A 19193-nucleotide genomic window follows, 5' to 3' on the forward strand; every position below is an offset into this window, starting at 1 on the left:
TTTTTTGTAGAGACAGAGTTTCACCATGTTGCACAGCCTGGTCTCAAACTTGTTGGCTCAGCGGATCTGCCAGCCTCGGCCTCCGAAAGTGCTAAGATTATAGGCATGAGCCACTGCCTCTGGCCAACTCTGTTACTTGACACATAAATGTGGGGAGACTTCATGTAAAAATCTGCCTTCACAGCTTCCTTGGAAAATCAGAAAGATCTGGCATTCACTCAGCCCATGTGCCCAGTACTTAGTAACACCTTCACACTCCCCTGTCCCCACCCAGCTGCATAACATCAGACACATGTCAGAACCCCAAGGATGTGGCCTGTGTCTTCTTCTCACAGTGACAGGGTCACCAGCAGCAATGAGGTGGCTCTAGCCTAAGGTCTCCCCTCTCCCAAGGTCACCTTGGCCCGTGTGTGACAGCTGACTGCATCTAGCAGGTGACCTGGCCCAGGTCTCACAAGGAAGTCTTTGAGGTTGATCTGCTATCATCTGGAGCTCAGAGCTCCGTACAATCCACCCATCCCAGCAGCTCGTTTCTTGCAAACTGGAAAGAATGAAGCTTTCGCAAGCTGCCTTTTTTTTTTTTTTTTTTTGAGACCGAGTTTCACTCTTGTTGCCCAGACTGGAGTACAATGGCGTGATCTCAGCTTGCCACAATCTCCACCTCCAGGGTTCAAGTGATTCTCCTGCCTCAGCCTCCTGAGTAGCTGCGATTACAGGCATGCGCCACCACACCCAGCTAATTTTGTATTTTTAGTAGAGACAGGATTTCTCCGTGTTGGTCAGGCTGGTCTCGAACTCCCAACCTCAGGTGATCCACCTGCCTTGGCCTCCCAAAGTGCTGGGATTACAGGCGTGAGCCACTGCGCCCAGCCAAGCTACCTCTTCTTAAAGGAATTTCCTCCTCTGCCAAGTAAGGAAATCCCTAACGCTGTATCTTGAACTTTGTCATGAGGCTCGGTGATGAGGGAGTGACGTCAAGAAGGGACAGGCCAAGAGAGGGAATGTGGCTGTCCCTGAGCTCCCTAAGGTCCTCTGAGGGGAGGTGCAAGAGGCCAAGCAGGGGCCGGGTGCGGTGGCTCACGCCTGCAATCCCAGCACTTTGGGAGGCCGAGGCGGGCGGATCACCTGAGGTTGAGAGTTCGAGACCAGCCTGACCAACATGGAGAAACCCCGTCTCTAATAAAAATATAAAATTAGCCAGCCATGGTGGTGCATGCCTGTAATCTCAGCTACTCAGGAGGCTGAGGCAGGAGAATATCTTGAACCCAGGAGGCAGAGGTTGCAGTGAGCCGAGATCATGCCATTGTACTCCAGCCTGGGCAACAAGATTGAAACCCCGTCTAAAAAAAAAGGCCAAGCAGGGATCCACAGGCAGAGTGGCAAGGGGTACAGAGGCAGGGGCCGCTCTGTTTATGTGACACCATCCACATCGTTATGCAACACCACAGCTAAAGGTGCAGTACAGCCAACAACGCTCCCACCCAGAGGGCCGGAGAACTTTCTCCAGTGAAGATGCAGCCCAAGGAACTGGCCCTTGCCCCAAGACCAGAGTTGGTCAGAGATCCAGGGCAGTGGGGCCCCATGGCTGGCTTGCTGTTGGTCAGCCAGAAGGGGTACTTTCTACATCTGCTGCCTCCCCGACCTTTGTCAGGTAACGACAGATGTTTCCCCACACCACAAGTTTCCACACAGTGAAAATTACCAGTGGACGCATCCCCTCTGGTACACAAACCTGGCAGGGGCTGGAGACCAGAGGTGTGACCCAGGGAAACCACCTGGCAAAAGTGGCAACATCTGGCCGGGCGCGGTGGCTCACGGCACTTTGGGAGGCTGAGGTGGGCAGATCATCTGAGGTCAGGAGTTCAAGACCAGCCTGGCCAACATGGTGAAACCCTGTCTCTACTAAAAATACAAATTAGTTTGGCGTGGTGGCGCACATCTGTAGTCCCAGCTACCCGGAAAGCTGAGGCAGAATTGCTTGAACCCAAGAGGTGGAGGTTGCAGTGAGTCAAGACCACTCCACTGCACTCCAACTCGGGCGACAGAGAAAGATTCCGTCTCGGAAAAAAACAAAAACAAAAACGTGGCAACATCTGAACCTTAGACAAGCACTTCCTGTGTGCCCTAGGCCTAAACTCTGTCCATAAACTTTAGACCACCTGTAAACCCACCACCAAGGAAGAGCAAATTACACAAACATGGGACACAGTGCCCACAAGATCACAGATCCAAACAGCTGTCTCAGAGGGTTTTGAGTGTTGTTTCACAGGCCTTAAGCCCAGGTCCACCCAGCCCGCATCCCCTCTGGTACATAAACCTGGTAGGGGCTGGGGACCGGAGGTGTGACCCAGGGAAGCCAGGTAAAGTGCACACTCTAGGATTTGAGACAGGATTTGTTTTCCTCTTGGGGGTCACTCACCACAGAAGAGGCCACCTTTAGATTTAACCACGAATTTGTTCTGGGGTTTTCCAGCAGCATTTTATTTATTTTTTATTTTTTATTTGAGACGGAGTCTCACTCTGTCGCTCAGGCTGGAGTGCAGTGACGCGATCTTGGCTCACTGCAAGCTCCACCTCCTGGGTTCACGCCATTCTCTTGCCTCAGCCTCCCAAGTAGCTGGGACTACAGGTGCCTGCCACCACGCCTGGCTAATTTTTTGTATTTTTAGTAGAGATGGGGTTTCACCGTGTTAGCCAGGATGGTCTCGATCTCCTGACCTCGTGATCCGCCCGCCTCAGCCTCCCAAAGTGCTGGGATTACAGGCGTGAGCCACCGTGCCCGGCCATTTTATTTTTTAGAGACAGGGTTTTCCTCTGTCGCCCAGGCTGGATGCAGTGGCACCATCATGGCTCACTGCAGCCTCGACCTCTCAGATTCAAGTGATCCTCCCACCTCAGCCTCCCGATTAGCAGGGACTACAGGCGTGCACTACTACCTCGGCTAATTTTTTTTTTTTTTTTTTGAGAGAGTCTCGCTCTGTCACCCAGGCTAGAGTGCAGTGGTGCAATCTCGGCTCACTGCAAGCTCCACCTCCCGGGTTCACACCATTCTCCTGCTTCAGCACCCGCCACCACGCCCGGCTAATCTTTCATATTGTTAGTAGACACAGGGTTTCATGGTGTTAGCCAAGATGGTCTCCATCTCCTGACCTCGTGATCTGCCCGTCTCGGCCTCCCAATGTGCTGTGATTACAGGCATAAGCCACTGCGCCCACCTACACTGGCTAATTTTTTAACTTTTTATAGTGACAGGGGTCTCGCTATGTTGCTCAGGCTGGTCTCAAACTCCTGGACTCAAGTGATCCTCCCGCCTTGGCCTCCCAGTGTTAGAATTACAGGTGTGGGCCACCATATCTGGCCTGAAATAATTTTGGAACCTCTCCTCTCCTCCCTTGGGAGGGCTGACTGAGGATGAAGAACCCACAGCTTTCTCTGGCCCAATGTATATACTTTCAGAACTGAAGGGCACCAGTCCCTGCAGAGGACTCCAAAGACCATCCAAAGAAATCTGGGCAGGGCTTTCTGGAGGGTGGCCTGTTGGGAAGAACCTGGCCCTTTCGTTACAGCCAGCTCTTCTCACAGCTGAGCTGGCCCCAACAGCCAGAGGGAATAGCCTGCTCCTGCCACAGGGCACCAAGGTCGTACCTGTGTGTAGTTGGGACTACAGCAGGAAGTTCAAGCTCTGGGTAAAAACCAGACACGTTCCCACTGCATATGCAGTAGATGGTAGACAAATCGTTAATCATCAGATAAAAAAAATTGTTTTTTAAACATCAGAAATACATGTGACAATCCTATGATTTTTTTTTTTCTCTGAATAGACTACTAAGTCCAGCCAATAAATGGCTTCTAGTGGAGGCTTAATAGCTCAAGACCTGTGAGGCTACATAAACCAAAGGAAGAACCCTTTTTTAAACTACCATCTTGGGCTGGGCACAGTGGCTCACGCCTGGAATTCCAGCACTTTGGGAAGCCAAGGTGGGCGGATCACCTGAGGTCAGGAGTTCAAGACCAGCCTGGGCACCATGGTGAAACCCCATCTCTACCAAAACTACAAAAAACTAGCTGGGTGTGGTGGCGGGTGCCTGTAATCCCAGCTATTTGGGAGGCTAAAGCAGGAGAATCGCTTGAATCTGGGAGGTGGAGGTTGCAGTGAGCTGAGATCGCGCCATTGCACTCCAGCCTGGGCAACAAGAGCAAAACTCTGTCTCAAAAATAAAAAACAAAAAAACAAAAACCTACCATCTTTAGGACAGGGGTTGGCAAACTATGATCCATGGGCCAAATCTAGCCCACTGACTGATTCTGTATGGCTTTTAGCATGAAGAATTATTTTTACAGATGAACATTTGCAAGAGGCTTGATGATAGGAAACACTAATGAATCCCAATTAAACAACATGTTATCTCCTAAAAGAACTCCAGTCCTCACATTAGTGGGCCAGTAACATTATAAATAAACTGAATTCCACTTTGAATTTCACCAATTAAAAATTTGGGAAATGTGTTTTCTCTCAGAATATAAGTACTTACACAATGTCCTTAGATTTTGCCTCTTGGCCTGCAAAGCCTATATATTTACTAATTTAGGCCCTTTTAGAAAGTTTGCCGACCCCTGCTTTAGGATGTCAATTTGAATCCCAAAGCATCTAAAACATTAAATTCTGTCCCTAATATGTCAAGAGGAAGAGAAGTACAGCCTGTGAAATATTAACGCACACTTTTTTTATTATATTAAAATCAGGCAATGGTCTGACAATAAAAAGGCTGCTTATGGAATACTGTTATGTTAAACTTCACTTACAGGATGTTAAATCCTTAGAACTAAGGTTTTCCCCCCAGAAAAAGATTAATGGAAACATCAATTGCTTTTCAGACTTGATAGTTGCTGCTTCAAAAGGTGGTTTCACACAAATACTAAATTAAAAAAAAAAAAACCTTTAGTACACAATGAATTGCTTTTATTTCGGTATGCATCCACATTTCAGCATTTAGTGGTCCTGAACAGCAAGTGGAAAGACGCAGCAATCTGCCAGGAGGTCAAGCCCACCAATTTTGGGGATCTGCTGTGCACACCGGGTTCTTTCTTAATCCCTGCTGAGGATCTTGGGAAGCAGCAGCAGCACCAAAACCAAGGCATGCACCGGATGCAAGGTTCTTTTTGTTCCAGTTGTCAGATTCCAAACTAGACCCCAGTGGATTGCAAGGATGACCAAATGAAAGCCCTGTTTAAAACTTCTTCAATTTTTAAAAGCAAAAGCAATTACAGGAAAGTAAAACAATTCAGAGGGATCATGTGTGCTTACAAGTATCTTCATGTGGTCTTTCTCCAAGTTCAACCACCAAGGACTCCGAGAGCTGGCAGGTCTGAGTAACCCTGGTGACTATTCTTTTCACCTTATCAAAACCTGAGCTAAAAACAATGCATCAGCTGATGACAGCAGAGGGTGGCAGGGCTGAGGACCCAATATTCATTTCCCAGGCTGGTGGAGAGTGAGTGAATACGGTTCCAAAACTAAACAAGGGAGGTCAGAGACTCTTTCCAACCTTACCTGATGGCTTCTGGCCAAAGCAAGGAAGTGTCATGGAAGGTGTTGGGTGGTAACGGTGCAAAAAGGAACTTGAGGAGGAGGGAGAAAAAGCAGCACCCCTCGATAAAGGTGGGGGAGAGAAGATATGGGGAAAGCCCTGAATTCCTCACCAAAGGCCAATCTCTGAGGGGAGCGGAGGGGTTACAATCTATGCTTCGGCCAAGGGCGGGAGTGGAGGAGCATGGGGACAGGATGATGGCTTGGAAGAGGCATCACTTAAGACTTAAAGAAACCAGGGGTACAGGCGAAACACCCCACACACCTAGCAGTAGTCCCACAGGCTGCGACCTGAAACCTTCACATCTACTCTAACAAGCCCCCCAGGCTAGAGGGCTGTTGTTGCAGGGACGGAGGGAGGCGGGAGGGTAAGGGGAGAAGGCAGAGACCCCAGGCCGTGTAATCAGCAGCAAGGTGATTGTGTGATGTGTCTTTTCACAGTTGAGTTAGATGTGCCCCACCAGTTATGATGGGAATCAATTTAAATAGACTTTCTTGATCCCAGAAGTTCAACTATGTGGACAGTGGTTACACTTTACAGGATGATTTGTTATAGCACAACTTATATATTTCAAATGGACAAAAAATTAGTATCATTTACAGTATCTTAAGATAAATTTCCTTTGAATGGGAGCTTCCTTTCCAGTACTTTGAGGTCTACAAGACGTATCTAGAAAATTTACTACTGTGGAAAATGAAGACTGATTAAATCGAATGGGGGGGAAGGGGAAGGGCCTGTGGTTTTTCTTTTTGATTAATTGCTGTAACACTGTCCTTCGGGCGGCTGAGGGAGTTTCATATTTTCTTTAGACATCATTAGGCGCCGAAGCTCTTGCAGGACAACTTTGATGCTATATGAATTCTGCCATTTTGCTAGCACTGATATGGCTCTTGGGTCCACCTACAACAAGGCAAACAAAAGCAAATTACTCTCAGACTCTCAAACAAAACAGCTATATGCTGGGGTTAAGCTAAGGTGCAAACTGGAGTAAGATTTACTTTTCAAGCTGAACCTGCTGCTAATCCTAATACCTTACATGCGGAATACCTACCTGCTAGAGTCCCTCCCTCCAGTCAGCCTGCCTTTCCCTTTTGTGCCCTGAACGATTACTATCTGGGATAAGGAAATGGTGGTACTGACACTTGGGTGAGACTCAACCCAGCCCTACTTGGCTCTCCAATAATGGCCGTTGCTGGGCTGGCTGCTGCCGGGCTCAGGGCCTGTCCTCTTCACTGCGCCCAGGTCAGGGGGACAGATGTGCATGTAGGGCAGTACAGACAGCCAAAGCAAAGGGTGGCCAGGACCCCTGCTCTAGTGACAAGGGCCTGCCACAGAGCCAGCACCTCTCAGGTTAGGACAGCATTTCCCAGAATAAATTCCCCAAAGCATAAGTTGAGCTCTGGGCTCAGGACTTTAGGTGGAACTCAGATTCAGGATTAAACACTAAACACACTGTAATGAAGCTCATCTCTTTTCAATTTTCCAGTCTTCTGAGTATCTCAAAGACGAAGGCTTGGCGTGACGTTAACATGTGTAGCATCCCTTCAACACTTGCTGATCTCCTCTTTGAATAGGAGAGCAGGCCTCAAAGGCTCAAGGCTTTTGGCAAATGACATATGGAGTCAAGATTTATTAACATTGCTCTGTTTTTGTAATATTTACTGTTGCCATTATCGCCCAGTTATGACAACTGAGACAGGTTTTTCATTTATGGTAGTAAAAATAAAAAAGCAAGGCCATTAAAGGAAAAAAAAATTACATGCCAGTGGTTCACAAATAAGGCCCAGGGGGTAAAGGTGTAGCCCTGGGGAAGATCTTCCACGTCTGTGCCTCAGTTTCCTCATCTCTACCTCATCGGGGTGGCATGAGGAAAGAGCTCATATCTCAAAGTGACCAGCATAGAACTAGCCCAGGGTAAGTGCTGTATGAATGATTGCCAGATATAATTGGGAAACAGGCCCCATCCCAAGTCTGTGCTCCTATGCACAGTGATACAGTTTATCAACAAATAACCAAAGAACATAGGAATTGGGCCCAGTCTAAAAGCTCCTGATGTTAAGTACAAAGCAATTGTCAACTCCAAGGAACAAGTGGGGCAGAAAAAACAACTTACCACTCCATTAGAACTATTTACTCCATTCATATTAATTTTTGTTACAAATCTTACAAAGGGGGGTGCTTCTGGGTATTTAGGTCCACATTCTATTTTAAGGCTGTATATTCGGTTTTCATAAATTGTCTGGAAAAAAAGGGTACAGAGATGTCACGCAATTACAAACGAAGCATTCAAAAAGGTAGAGCTTGTGAAACCCCATTTATCCCTGACTGTAGAACTGGTATATCTGCTTCCAGCATGGAGTCTACTTGTTCTGTGGTAGGTCAGCAGTTCTATACTAGTTCCTACACTAGTTTATATGACTTCCGGGCCTTGGGGGAATACAAAGAAGATGGAGCATTTAAGCTAGTACCAGTGAAGTTTTAAGTTAGTATTAAGTCTAATCAGAGGGACCTGTTTTTATGTTAATTTCTCTACTTTGCAGTCCTTCTCTGGGGAATGGTAAGAGGCATTCTCTACTCTAGGAAGCCAAGTTAAATGTCCACTCACCAGGATCATCAGCCCATCAGTTAAATACCACTATGTGGTATTAAAGCACAGAACAGGCCACTGCTTTAGAGAACCTCAAAATTAAGACAAGATGAGGGAGGGGTGCAGACTCAGAGCTGCTTCCCCCTTCTCCATCACTCTGGGGTTAGGTACTGGGTAAGGGATTTCAACTGGGGTGTTCCATCCCTCCCTGCAGTCTTTTTTTTTTTTTTTTTTTTTTTTTGGTCTGACCTGAGAGATTTACTGGCATTCAATGGGTGAGGTGGCACAGGGAAAAACCATCTTTTTTTTTTTTTTTTTTTGAGACGGAGTTTTGCTCTTGTTGCCCAGGCTAGAGTGCAATGGTGCGATCTCGGCTCACCGCAACCTCCGCCTCCTGGGTTCAAGTGATTCTCCTGTCTCCTGAGTAGCTGGGATTACAGGCAAGTGCCACCATGGCCGGATAATTTTGTATTTTTAGTAGAGACGGGGTTTCTCCATGTTGGTCAGGCTGGTCTCAAACTCCTGACCTCAGCTTATCTGCCCTCCTCAGCCTCCCAAAGTGCTGGGATTACAGGCGTGAGCCACCGCACCCAGCCAAAAACAGTCCTTCTTAAAAGGCTAACTGCACTTTTGTTGAGAAACACTGCAAAGTCCAACCCCCTATGCCAATAACCTCTTCACCGTACCGTCTACCCCATGAGCAGCGAGACATGCTCTGTTGCCCGGCTGTTCCTTCTGCTTGGAGCGTCCTGCCCCCACCTGAAATGCCTTGCAACCCTGAAGACTCAGCTCAAACACTACCTAGTTCCTAGCTTTCCGTCCCATATGAAGTCACACTGCTATCACATGTGTCTGAAGACCACACTGAAGGGTGATGTCTCCCAGTTAAGAGTAACCCCCTCAAAGGCAGGGGCTCCCCTCTCAGGCATCAGTGCCTTCTCCAGCATCAGTGCCCTCTCCGGCATCAGTGCCCTCTCCTCAGTAAAGGAGTCTTGTACTGCATAATTGCTCCCGTGTAAACAGCGGCATCTAGTGGTCTTTGGGGAGAATAAATCAGAGGATGTGATTTAAACCCTTGATTCAGAAGGCATTCATAATATACCCATGGAAACTTTTCTTGTCCACAGGGATCCCAAACTATAACCAAACCAAAACTGTGAATTTTTACCTACCCTCAACCTGCCCTCTTCTTCCTCAGTGAGTGACATCAGCATCTACCCAGTTAGCTAAAGCAAAAACTAGCAGGTAACCCAATTCCCCTCTCCCTTACCCTCTACCTGCCAGCGGTCAGAAGGTCCCACTGTTCTACCTCTGAAAGTGACCCCGTATCCATCCACTTTCCTCCACCACCGTCACCTCTTCTGAATTCCCCCAAGTCTCTTTCTCTCTTGCTCCCGGCACAGCAGCAGCCAGACCGACGTCTTAAAAACAGGAAGCTGTCTCTGCTGGCTTAACCCTCTGATGGCTCCTAGTGACCTGAAGAGGAAGCCAAAGTTCCCAGACTGACCCGGGCAGCCCTAACTGCCTCTTCTTTTACACTTCTCCCTCCTCTGCCCACCATTCCTCTTCAACCTTGCCAAGTTCTCTCCATCCTGGGGCTCTCACCCCAGCTGCTTCCCCTTGGAGTCCTCCCGAACCCCTCAGCCCCTCCCAACTGAGGCTCAGTTATGTATCAGACACCCTCACTAAACACAGAAAAAGGAGGGTGGGGGCCTTGACAGGGGCCCTCAACTGAATTGGTATTCAAATGTTTGTTGAATGAATGTTTCTCTTCACACTTTTATATTATAAAATAAACACCTCATTGCAATTAAGGTGTTTCCTCAAAGGAAAAAAAAACAACCCAGTAAACAGAACAAGTAGGAAGCAAACAAAGGCATGACTCACATACAGATTTATGGAAAATATAAGAGATCCATCCTCAGAACCTATCACGGTCTCCATCAACAGCTACACACTCAGTGTCGACTGAATAGATCCTGAATGGAGCAAAAATCATACTCCCTGGTTTTGTCACACAATTCCAGGATGAAATTCCTTACATTTTAAGGAATCAAATTTCTCACCACTGATATTCATCTGGTAATTTCACTGGAACACAGTAAAAAAAAGCCTCAAGTCATCACAGACACACACCTGAAGGGTCATTTAAAAGCCCCAACCTAAGGCCGGGTGAGGTGGCTCACGCCTGTAATCCCAGCACTTTGGGAGGCCGAGACAGGCGGATCACGAGGTCAGTAGATCGAGACCATCCTGGCTAACATGGTGAAACCCTGTCTTTACTAAAAATACAAAACATTAGCCAGGTGTGGTGGTGGGCGCCTATAGTCCCAGCTACTTGGGAGGCTGAGGCAGGAGAATGGCAAGAACCCGGGAGGTGGAGCTTGCAGTGAGCTGAGATTGCGCCACTGCACTCCAGCCTGGGCGACAGTGAGAGACTCCATCTCAAAAAAAAAAAGACAAAAAACCCCAAGCTAAGGCTGGGTGCGGTGGCTGACGCCTGTAATCTTGGCATTTGGGGGTGCCGAGGCGGGTGGATAACCTGAGGTCAGGAGTTCGAGACCCATCTGGCCAACATGATGAAACCCTGTCTCTACTAAAAATACAAAAATTAGCCAGGCATATTGGCAGGTGCCTGTAGTCCCAGCTAACCGGGGGGCTGAGACAGGTGAACTGCTTAAACCTGGGAGGTGGAAGTTGCAGTGAGCCGAGACTGCACCACTGCACTCCAGCCTGGGTGACAGAACAACACTTTGTCCCAAAAAAAAAAAAAAAAAAAAAGCCCCAAGCTAGACTTTAATAGAAAACAGGGTTACAGGGTTTCTGGTTTTTTTTTCTTTTATTTTGTTCATGAGTGCTCCAGGGACCTGCTAAAAAGGTTTCAGCAAAGGAAATGTGCCTGAAGGAGAATTGCTGGAACATTCTGTCTGTGAGAAATACTGCTCTTAAGATTCATTATTTGATCATGAAACAAACACTTTCCACTTGGTTGATATGCCTCATGCTTTGTGGAGCCGTTTGGCAGTGCTCATCAACAGGTGAAATGGGCATGTTCAGACCAGCAGGCCCCTTCCTAGCAATTTCCTTCAGAGAGACGCATACTTGTGCACAAAATGTGAAGGACTGTCTGCAATAGCAAAAATAACTACAATCTACATGTCTACTTGCAAGGGACTATATGAACATGGCATATTCATATAACCCGGAGACTTCGTAGCCTTCTCAAAGGCCGAGGGACACTCCTTGGGCACACACACACACGAATGACTGGCAAAACATGGCACCGGGTATGGACGATACACTGTAGGATATGTATAGCCTATAAAAGCGGACATACACTTTCTTCCAATTCTGGGTATATTTGTGTGCACACAGGCTACTTCGTCCATTAGGCACTACAGGCCCAGAGCCTGGAGATTATTAATTTTTCCTGGGCCAAATGCATATATATGAGATAACCCCAGTCTAATCATTAAAACAAAAAAAGACAAATTCCAATAGAGAGACAGTCTACAAAATACCTGACCAGTACTCCTCAAAACAGCCAAGGGCATCAAAAACAAGAAAAACCTGAGAAATGTCATTGCCACGAGGAGCCAGAGATATGACGACTAAGTGTAATGTGGTATCTTGGATGGGATTCTGGAACAAAAAACAGATATAAGTAAAAACAAAGAACACCTAAATAAAGTATGGACTTTAGCTAATAATAATGTATCAACATTGGTTTATTGGTTGTGACAAATGTACCATACTAACATAAGATGCTAGCAACAGAGAAAAGGTAGTACAGGAAGTACTACCTTTGCAACTTTTCTATAAGCCTGTAAGTATTAGAAAATAAAATTTGTTTTAAAAATGTATGAGCTAGGCTAGGCACGGTGGCCTACGCCTGTAATTTCAGCACTTTGGGAGGCCAAGACAGGAGGACTGTGTGAGCCCAGGAGTTCAAGACCAGCCTGGGCAACAAAGCGAGACCCTGTCTCTACAAAAAGTAAAAAAAAATTAGCCAGGCGTGGTGGTGCGCCTGTGGTCTTGGCTACTTGGGAGGCTGAGGCAGGAGGATTACTTGAGCCCAGGAGGTCAAGGCTGCAGTGAGCTGTGATTGTGTCACTGCACTTCAGCCTGGGTGACAGAATGAGACCCTATCTCAAAAAAAAAAAAAAAAAAAGTATGAGATATGAGAAAAGGAAAAAGGTATTAATTACAAAAATATGCAAGGAAAATTACAAAATCTAAACATACAAAAAGGAAACATTAGGTCAACCAGTCACCTGCTATTCAGTTCGAATCTTATGTAGTTATATACAAATTACGTTTAATGTACAATGTGGGTACATGCTGTTAGAATGCAGATCACAGTAACTGTTGGGGAGAAGAGTGGTGATATGGCAGTTAGGGATAAGTCAGGAAAAAAGACTCCACACTAGGTTTTATAACAGAATTTAATATAAGACATTGGTTAAACAGGCGTCAGTGGACTGAAAATGTTCAAAGGGAATCTAAGCTAACACAGATGTAATAACGAAATGAAGCAGGATGGAAACTCTTAAGGGAGGGGGGAATAAGCTGGAGTTTACCAGGGTTGAGTTTACCAGGGTTGGAGGCTAAGGAAGAGGTCTGCAGAGTTGAACTCAGAACTCTGAGGAAGGGGTGCTGCCTGGCTGCTGCTAGAACCTCCAAGGAGGGGGCTTGGTGGGATGTGATGAGGCTGGTTTTGTGAATGTCCCCAAAAAGCTGGAGGCTGAAACCCACTGCTGATGCCAGGATGAAGGGCTGTTACCAGGGTGGTATGGACAGAACAAACAGGCAAACAGGATACAGCAAATCCCTTTTCCCTTCCCCATGCCTTTCAGGCTCTCTCTTGTGTCCCTGACTGGTGGAACCTTCAGAGGAAGCCAGCTGACAAAGGAAAAGTGTAGTGTGCAGAGTCCCAGCCCCAGCATCCAAAGCAGAGTGGAGAGAAGTGGGCTTGGAGTTTCCTAGCCAGCAGCAGCGGGCACCTCTCTGCACAGCGACAAGACACAATTATCCTTTGTACAGAGACTCTCCCTCTTCCCACCACTCATGGTATCCTTCTGAGTGAGCACGGGGCCCATCTCTAGGCAATAGTAAGTTTTCATTTCTCTAGTTAGGTTGTAGAATATTTGGGTGGCACTCAGACTTAAGGACTGAATGGTCAAATTAACCACATGATCCTAATAGAAAATAAAAAGGAGGAGGCATTTGCCCCTTCACATTTGCTTGCTGTTCCTTTAGGTATCACCCCAGTATGAGCCCCTCACCTCAGCAGCAAGAGCTGGTTCTGGGCTTCAGTGTCTTTTGCACTCCCCCAACCAGCCTTGCCCCTGCCCCGCAGGTGCCAGCAGCAGCAGAGGGGGCACCTTTTCCCCAAGTGCCAGGTTCTGACAGCCCAAGCTTCCTCTCCTGGCCTCCCAAACCCAGAGGGTGGTTACTGTTTCTGCAGCAGTATCTCTGTGTTCTCATAGTGTGCCTTCTTTGATTTTTTAGTCCAACATCTATTTGATCAACTTCCTATATTAAATTATCTCTGTTGCCTAGTATTGGATATAGATCCAAAGGAAATTAAATCAGTATCTCAAAGAGATCATCTGCACTTCCACGCTCATTGCACAGTTATTCACAATAGCCAATATATGGAAACAACTTAAATGTCCTAGAGAAAATATGGCATATATCACACAATGAAATATTATTCAGCCATAAATAAGAAATCCTGCCCATCGGAGAACTGCTTGAACCTGGGAGGCGGGGCTTGCAGTGAGCCGAGATGGCGCCACTGCACTCCAGCCTGGGTGACAGTGTGAGACTCTGTCTCAAAAAAAAAAGAAATCTTGCTAGTCATGACAACATGGATGAGCCTGAAGGACATTATGCTAAGTGAAATCAGCCAGACACAGAAAGACAAAAAGTGTATGATCTCACTTATACGTGGAATCTAAAAGTAGAACTCACAGAGGCAGAGAACAGAACAATGGTTGACAGGGACCAGGGTGTAAGGGGAGATACTGGTCAAAGGGCACAAACTTTCAGTTATGAGTAAGTTCTGGGAATCTAATGTAAAGCATGGTGACTATAGTTAATAATACTGGATTGTTTACTTGAAATTTGGTAAAAGAGTAGATCTTAGGTGTCCTTTCCACAGACACACAAGGTAGCTACGTGTGGTGATGGATGCGCTGATTAATTTGGTTGTGGTAATCATTACACAATGTATATGTACATCAAATCATCACATTGTATACCTTGGATATATACAGTTTTTATTTATCAATTACACCTCAATAAAGCTGGGAAAAAAATTACCTGGTATGATTTCTCTTTTCCTGACTGACACAGAGCTAAAGTGGGACTAAGTTAACTTCTTATTCTATATACTCTGTATTGTTGAAAAAAAAATTTGTTTTTGAGACAAGAGTCTCACTCTGTCACCCAGGTTGGAGTCCAGTGGTATGATCTTGGCCCACTGAAACCTCTGCCTCCTGGGTTCAAGCGATTTTCCCTCCTCAGCCTCCTGAGTAGCTGGGACTACAGGCGCGCATCACTACGCCTGGCTAATTTTTGTATTTTTAGTAGAGATGGGGTTTCAACATGTTGGCCAGGCTGGTCTCGACTCCTGAACTCAAGTGATTCACCTGCTTCGGCCTCCCAAAGCGCTGGGATTACAGGCGTGAATCACCACACCTGGGCTTTTGTCATTAAAAATTTTTACAAGAATATATTCATATTCATTAATCAGTCATATAACTTAAGGCTTTTTTTTTTTGAGATGGAGTCTCGCTCTTGTCGCAAGCAGTGGCGAGATCTTGGTTTACTGCAACCTCTACCTCCCGGGTTCAAGTGATTCTCCTGCCTCAGCCTCCTGAGTCAGGCATCTGCCACCGCGCCCAGCTAATTTTTGTACTTTTTTAGTAGAGACAGGGTTTCACCATATTGGCCAGGCTGGTCTTGAACTCCTGACCTCAGGTGATCTGCCCGCCTCAGCCTCCCAAAGTGCTGGAATTACAGGTGTGAGCTACCACGCCCGGCCTCAAAGCTTTTAAAAAAGAGATCAGTCAATATGCACTGATATAGAAAGATGTCCACCATCTATTAGGTGAAAAAAAATTAAGTTGTAAAACATTATGCATAGGAAGATCCCATTTTTCTTAAAAAAGATATATATTTACATTTGCATACCCACAGCAAAAGTGGGTAGAAACACACCATACACCAACTTAAGTTTCATTCGATGGTGAGCATAATGAATCAGAGAAAGGATCACTTTCCTTTTATTTCCTACACCCCTGTAATTATGTTCAGTTCCTCTGAAGCATGGGGACCAAGTACTTCAGGGTATAAACACACATCCAGGCTCTAATCCACCCATAAAACACTTGGCCGGGTGTGGTGGCTCACGCCTGTAATCCCAGCACTTTGAGAGGCCAAGGCGGGCAGATCACCTGAGGTCAGGAGTCTGAGACCAGCCTGGCCAACATGGCAAAAACCTGTCTCTACTAAAAATATAAAAATTAGCCGAGTGTGGTGGTGTGTGCCTATAATCCCAGTTACTAGGGAGGCTGATGCAGGAGAATCGCTTGAACCCGGGAGACAGAGACTGCAGTGAGCTGAAATCATGCCACTGCACTCCAGCCTGGGCAACAGAGCAAGACTCCATCTCAAAAAAAAAACAGAAAAAACGCTACTTTGGAGAACCCCAGAGGCACAACAGTGCTTCTCAATGAGGGCAATTTTTGCCCCTCTGCTGGGAAGGGGAAGGGAGGATCGAGCATTGCCTAGACACATTTATGGTTGTTGCAATGGAGACAGGGGGTACTGCTGGCATCTAGTGAGTAGAGGCCAGGGATGCTGCTAAACAGCCTACAATGCACATACCTAGCACCCCCATGACAAAGAAAAGAACCAGCCCTATATGCCCAGGCTGAGAAACTCTGCTCTATATAACTTGACTATTGTTAGTACTTCTGTGGTCGAAGTAGAAATATTCCATGTCTAATGCTGTGGACAGCTAGACATTTGCCAGAATTGTGCAAGGAGTAGTTGGCTCAGAAGCTTTGTTTTTAGGTTTGGAGGATTTGCTTTTCTTTAAATAAAAACAAAAAAGGTGGGGGCACTATTCAAACAGCACACACATATGACTAAAACATTCAAAGAGTACAGAAGGGTATATGGTAAAAAGTAAGTTTCCTTTCCACTCCAGCCCTAGCCAGCCAGCTCCCTTCTGAAGAAGACAACCACTGTCAGCAGCTTCTTTCCCATTCCTCCAGGGGTATTCTAAGCACACAGAAGCAGTGTATGCATGAGCTCTTCCTCTGCCCCCAAGGCCCCCCACTCCAACTGGCAGCATACTCTGTCTCCTGTTTTATAATTTGCTTTTTCACAACATCATGGAGATCATTCCATTTCAGCACACACCAATCTGTCTCATTGTTCAACAGCTAAACAGGACATAATATGGTATACTCAAAGACAATGATGTTGTTTCCAATATTTTGCTACTACTGACAATGCTGCATGAAATAATTTTGTACACTGCCTTTGGGCAATACATTCAAGAGAAATTGGAAAGTAAATTCCTAGAAGAATTCCTGGATCATATAGTACAAACCTCTGAAATTTTGATGGAAAATGTTCTTTTGAGTAAAACAATAACAAAAACCTAATAGGGAGATGAGTTACTCAAGTGCTCTATTTAGACGCTTTAATAATTATGTGGATATTCGAGTTACACAGCAAATAGCTCATGTGCTAATCATAAAAGACTGGTCACAGGAAGCATCTACATGCAGATAGTTCCTTTTATGACTTAGTTTCTAACCTTGGGGAACCAGGATAATAAAAACTACAGGGGTGAAAAGACAATAACAAGTGTTGGTGAGAATGTGGAGAAATGGGAACTCTCAGGCATTGCTAGTAGGAATGTAAAATGGTGCAGCCACTTTGGGAAACAGTTTGGCATTTCCTCCAAATGTTAAACACAGTTACCATATGATCCAGCAATTCCACTCCTAGGTATACACCCAGGGGAATTCAAAAATGTATCTCCGGCTGGGCGCAATGGCTCACACCTATAATTCCAGCACTTTGGGAGGCCGAGGTGGGTGGATCATGAGGTCAGGAGTTCAAGATCAGCTTGGCTAAGATGGTGAAACCCCGTCTCTACTAAAAATACAAAATTAGCTGGGCGTGGTGGCGGGCACCTGTAATCCCAGCTACTCGGGAGGCTGAGGCAGAGAATTGCTTGAACCCGGGAGGCAGAGGTTGCAGTGAGCTGAGATTGCGCCACTGCACTCCAGCCTGGGAGACAGAGCGAGACTCCAACTCAAAAAAAAAAAAAATATATATATATATATATATGTTACATATTATGTATGTTATATATATGTTATATATTATGTATGTTATATATAATATATATAGGCTTAGAGGATTTGCTTTTCTTTAAATAAAAATATATATAATTATATATCTTATATATAATTATATGTAATATATTATACATATTACATATCATATATATTTGTTATATATACAGTATATGTAATATATATAACATATAACATATGCATTATATATTATATAATGCATTATAGAATATATAATTATATATATGTCCATCTTCAAAGGAGGAAAAATTAGGTAGCCAAAAACAAAAACTATGTCCATCTATTCCAGCAGGTGTAGATTAAAAAAATAAAAAGAAAATATATGTCCACATACAAACCTGTATATAAATGTTCCTAGCAGCATTATTTATAATAGCCAAAAGGTAGAAACAACTCAAATGTTCATCAACAAATGGAAAAACAAAATATGGCATATCTGTACAATGGAATATTATTCAGCCATAAGAAGAATAAAAGTATTGATAGATGTTACAATATGTTTGAATCTTGAAAAAATTATGCCGAGTAAAGGAAGCCAGTCACAAAAGGCCACATACTGTAGAATTCCATTTATAATAGATGTTCAGAAAAGGCAAATTCACTGAGCTAGAAAGTAGACTGATGATTGTCAAAGATGGGAAATGGGGGATGTGGGAGAATGGGGGGTGCCTACCGATGGGTATGGGGTTCCTTTTTGAGGTGATGAAAACGTTCTGAAATTAGTGACGGATGCACAGCTCTGAATATGAGACCACTGAACTGTACATTTAAAAGGGTGAATTCTATCCCAATAAAGCTGTTACTAAAAACAAATACATGGAGGACTCCCGGCATACCGTAGCTACGCATTACAACTTCCAAAGCCTCTTTTGGAAAGAGATAAACTGAAATTCAGGGTAGCCCAAGCTGTTTTAGGCAGATAGAATATTTTCAGCAGAACTTACTGATTCATTGTTATTGTTTTTTTGAAAGTGTACAATTCAGTGGTATTTAGTGTATCGCAATGTTGTACATTGGTTCAATTCTCAGTATTTTAGAACCTGTAAATCAGTAAGTTGATTAACAAATCTATTTAGAATAATAATAATAATTACAATAAAAGAAAAAAAAAACTTTAAAAAAAAAAAAAAAAAAAAACAAATCTATTTAGTACCCCATTCTGAGTCATTTCTAGGTATTCTGGGAAGTAAGGAAGGAGGCACAGTTCTCATCCTCAAGAAACCGAAATCATTCTTAGGAAGAGAAGACATGCAGTGAAGAAGACGTCAGTATATGATGGACCTTCAGAGACAGCAAAGAAAATTATCTCCATGGAGAAACAGGATTTCTAGATTGGGTTTTCCCCAGTATTTAGCAGACAGAAAATTCTGGTTTTCATAGGAAAAAAAGAATAAAGAAATGAGTAAAAACAGATCGAATGTATATATTTTTAAAACTCCACAAAACTATAGGGTCACAAAATGACTTAAGAAGCAACATTAAATGGCAAAGCCAATCATTCACCATGAGTGTTGATGACCATCTGAAGTGAGTATTAGTGTCCTAACACTTAACGAACATGTCACTTGTCCCTGTTCCAGCCGGGGCCATGCCCTACATGTCTTTCTGCTC

General features: G+C 44.9%; 1 protein-coding gene across 9 annotated transcripts in view; it reads right to left on the reverse strand.

Moving 5' to 3' along the window:
* Positions 1–4702: 4702 nt before the first annotated feature.
* Positions 4703–19193, reverse strand: part of UBE2V1 (ubiquitin conjugating enzyme E2 V1) — a 34848-nt gene continuing 20357 nt past the window's right edge. For 5 of the 9 annotated variants that reach the window (XM_063659332.1, XM_063659335.1, XM_063659333.1 and 2 more), the window contains 3 exons: positions 11746–11817; positions 7702–7827; positions 4703–6488 (listed from right to left, as the gene is read on the reverse strand). In XM_063659332.1, coding sequence (XP_063515402.1) covers positions 6342–6488; positions 7702–7827; positions 11746–11817 — 345 coding nt within the window. In that variant the 3' untranslated portion in view covers positions 4703–6341. Of the gene's footprint in view, positions 6489–7701; positions 7828–11696; positions 11818–19193 lie in introns of all 9 variants that reach the window. The other 4 variants (XM_054466506.2, XM_054466507.2, XM_063659338.1 and 1 more) reach the window with 2 other exon arrangements.

This window comes from Pongo pygmaeus, chromosome 21, assembly GCF_028885625.2.
Source record: "Pongo pygmaeus isolate AG05252 chromosome 21, NHGRI_mPonPyg2-v2.0_pri, whole genome shotgun sequence".
NCBI classification, from domain to species: domain Eukaryota; kingdom Metazoa; phylum Chordata; class Mammalia; order Primates; family Hominidae; genus Pongo; species Pongo pygmaeus.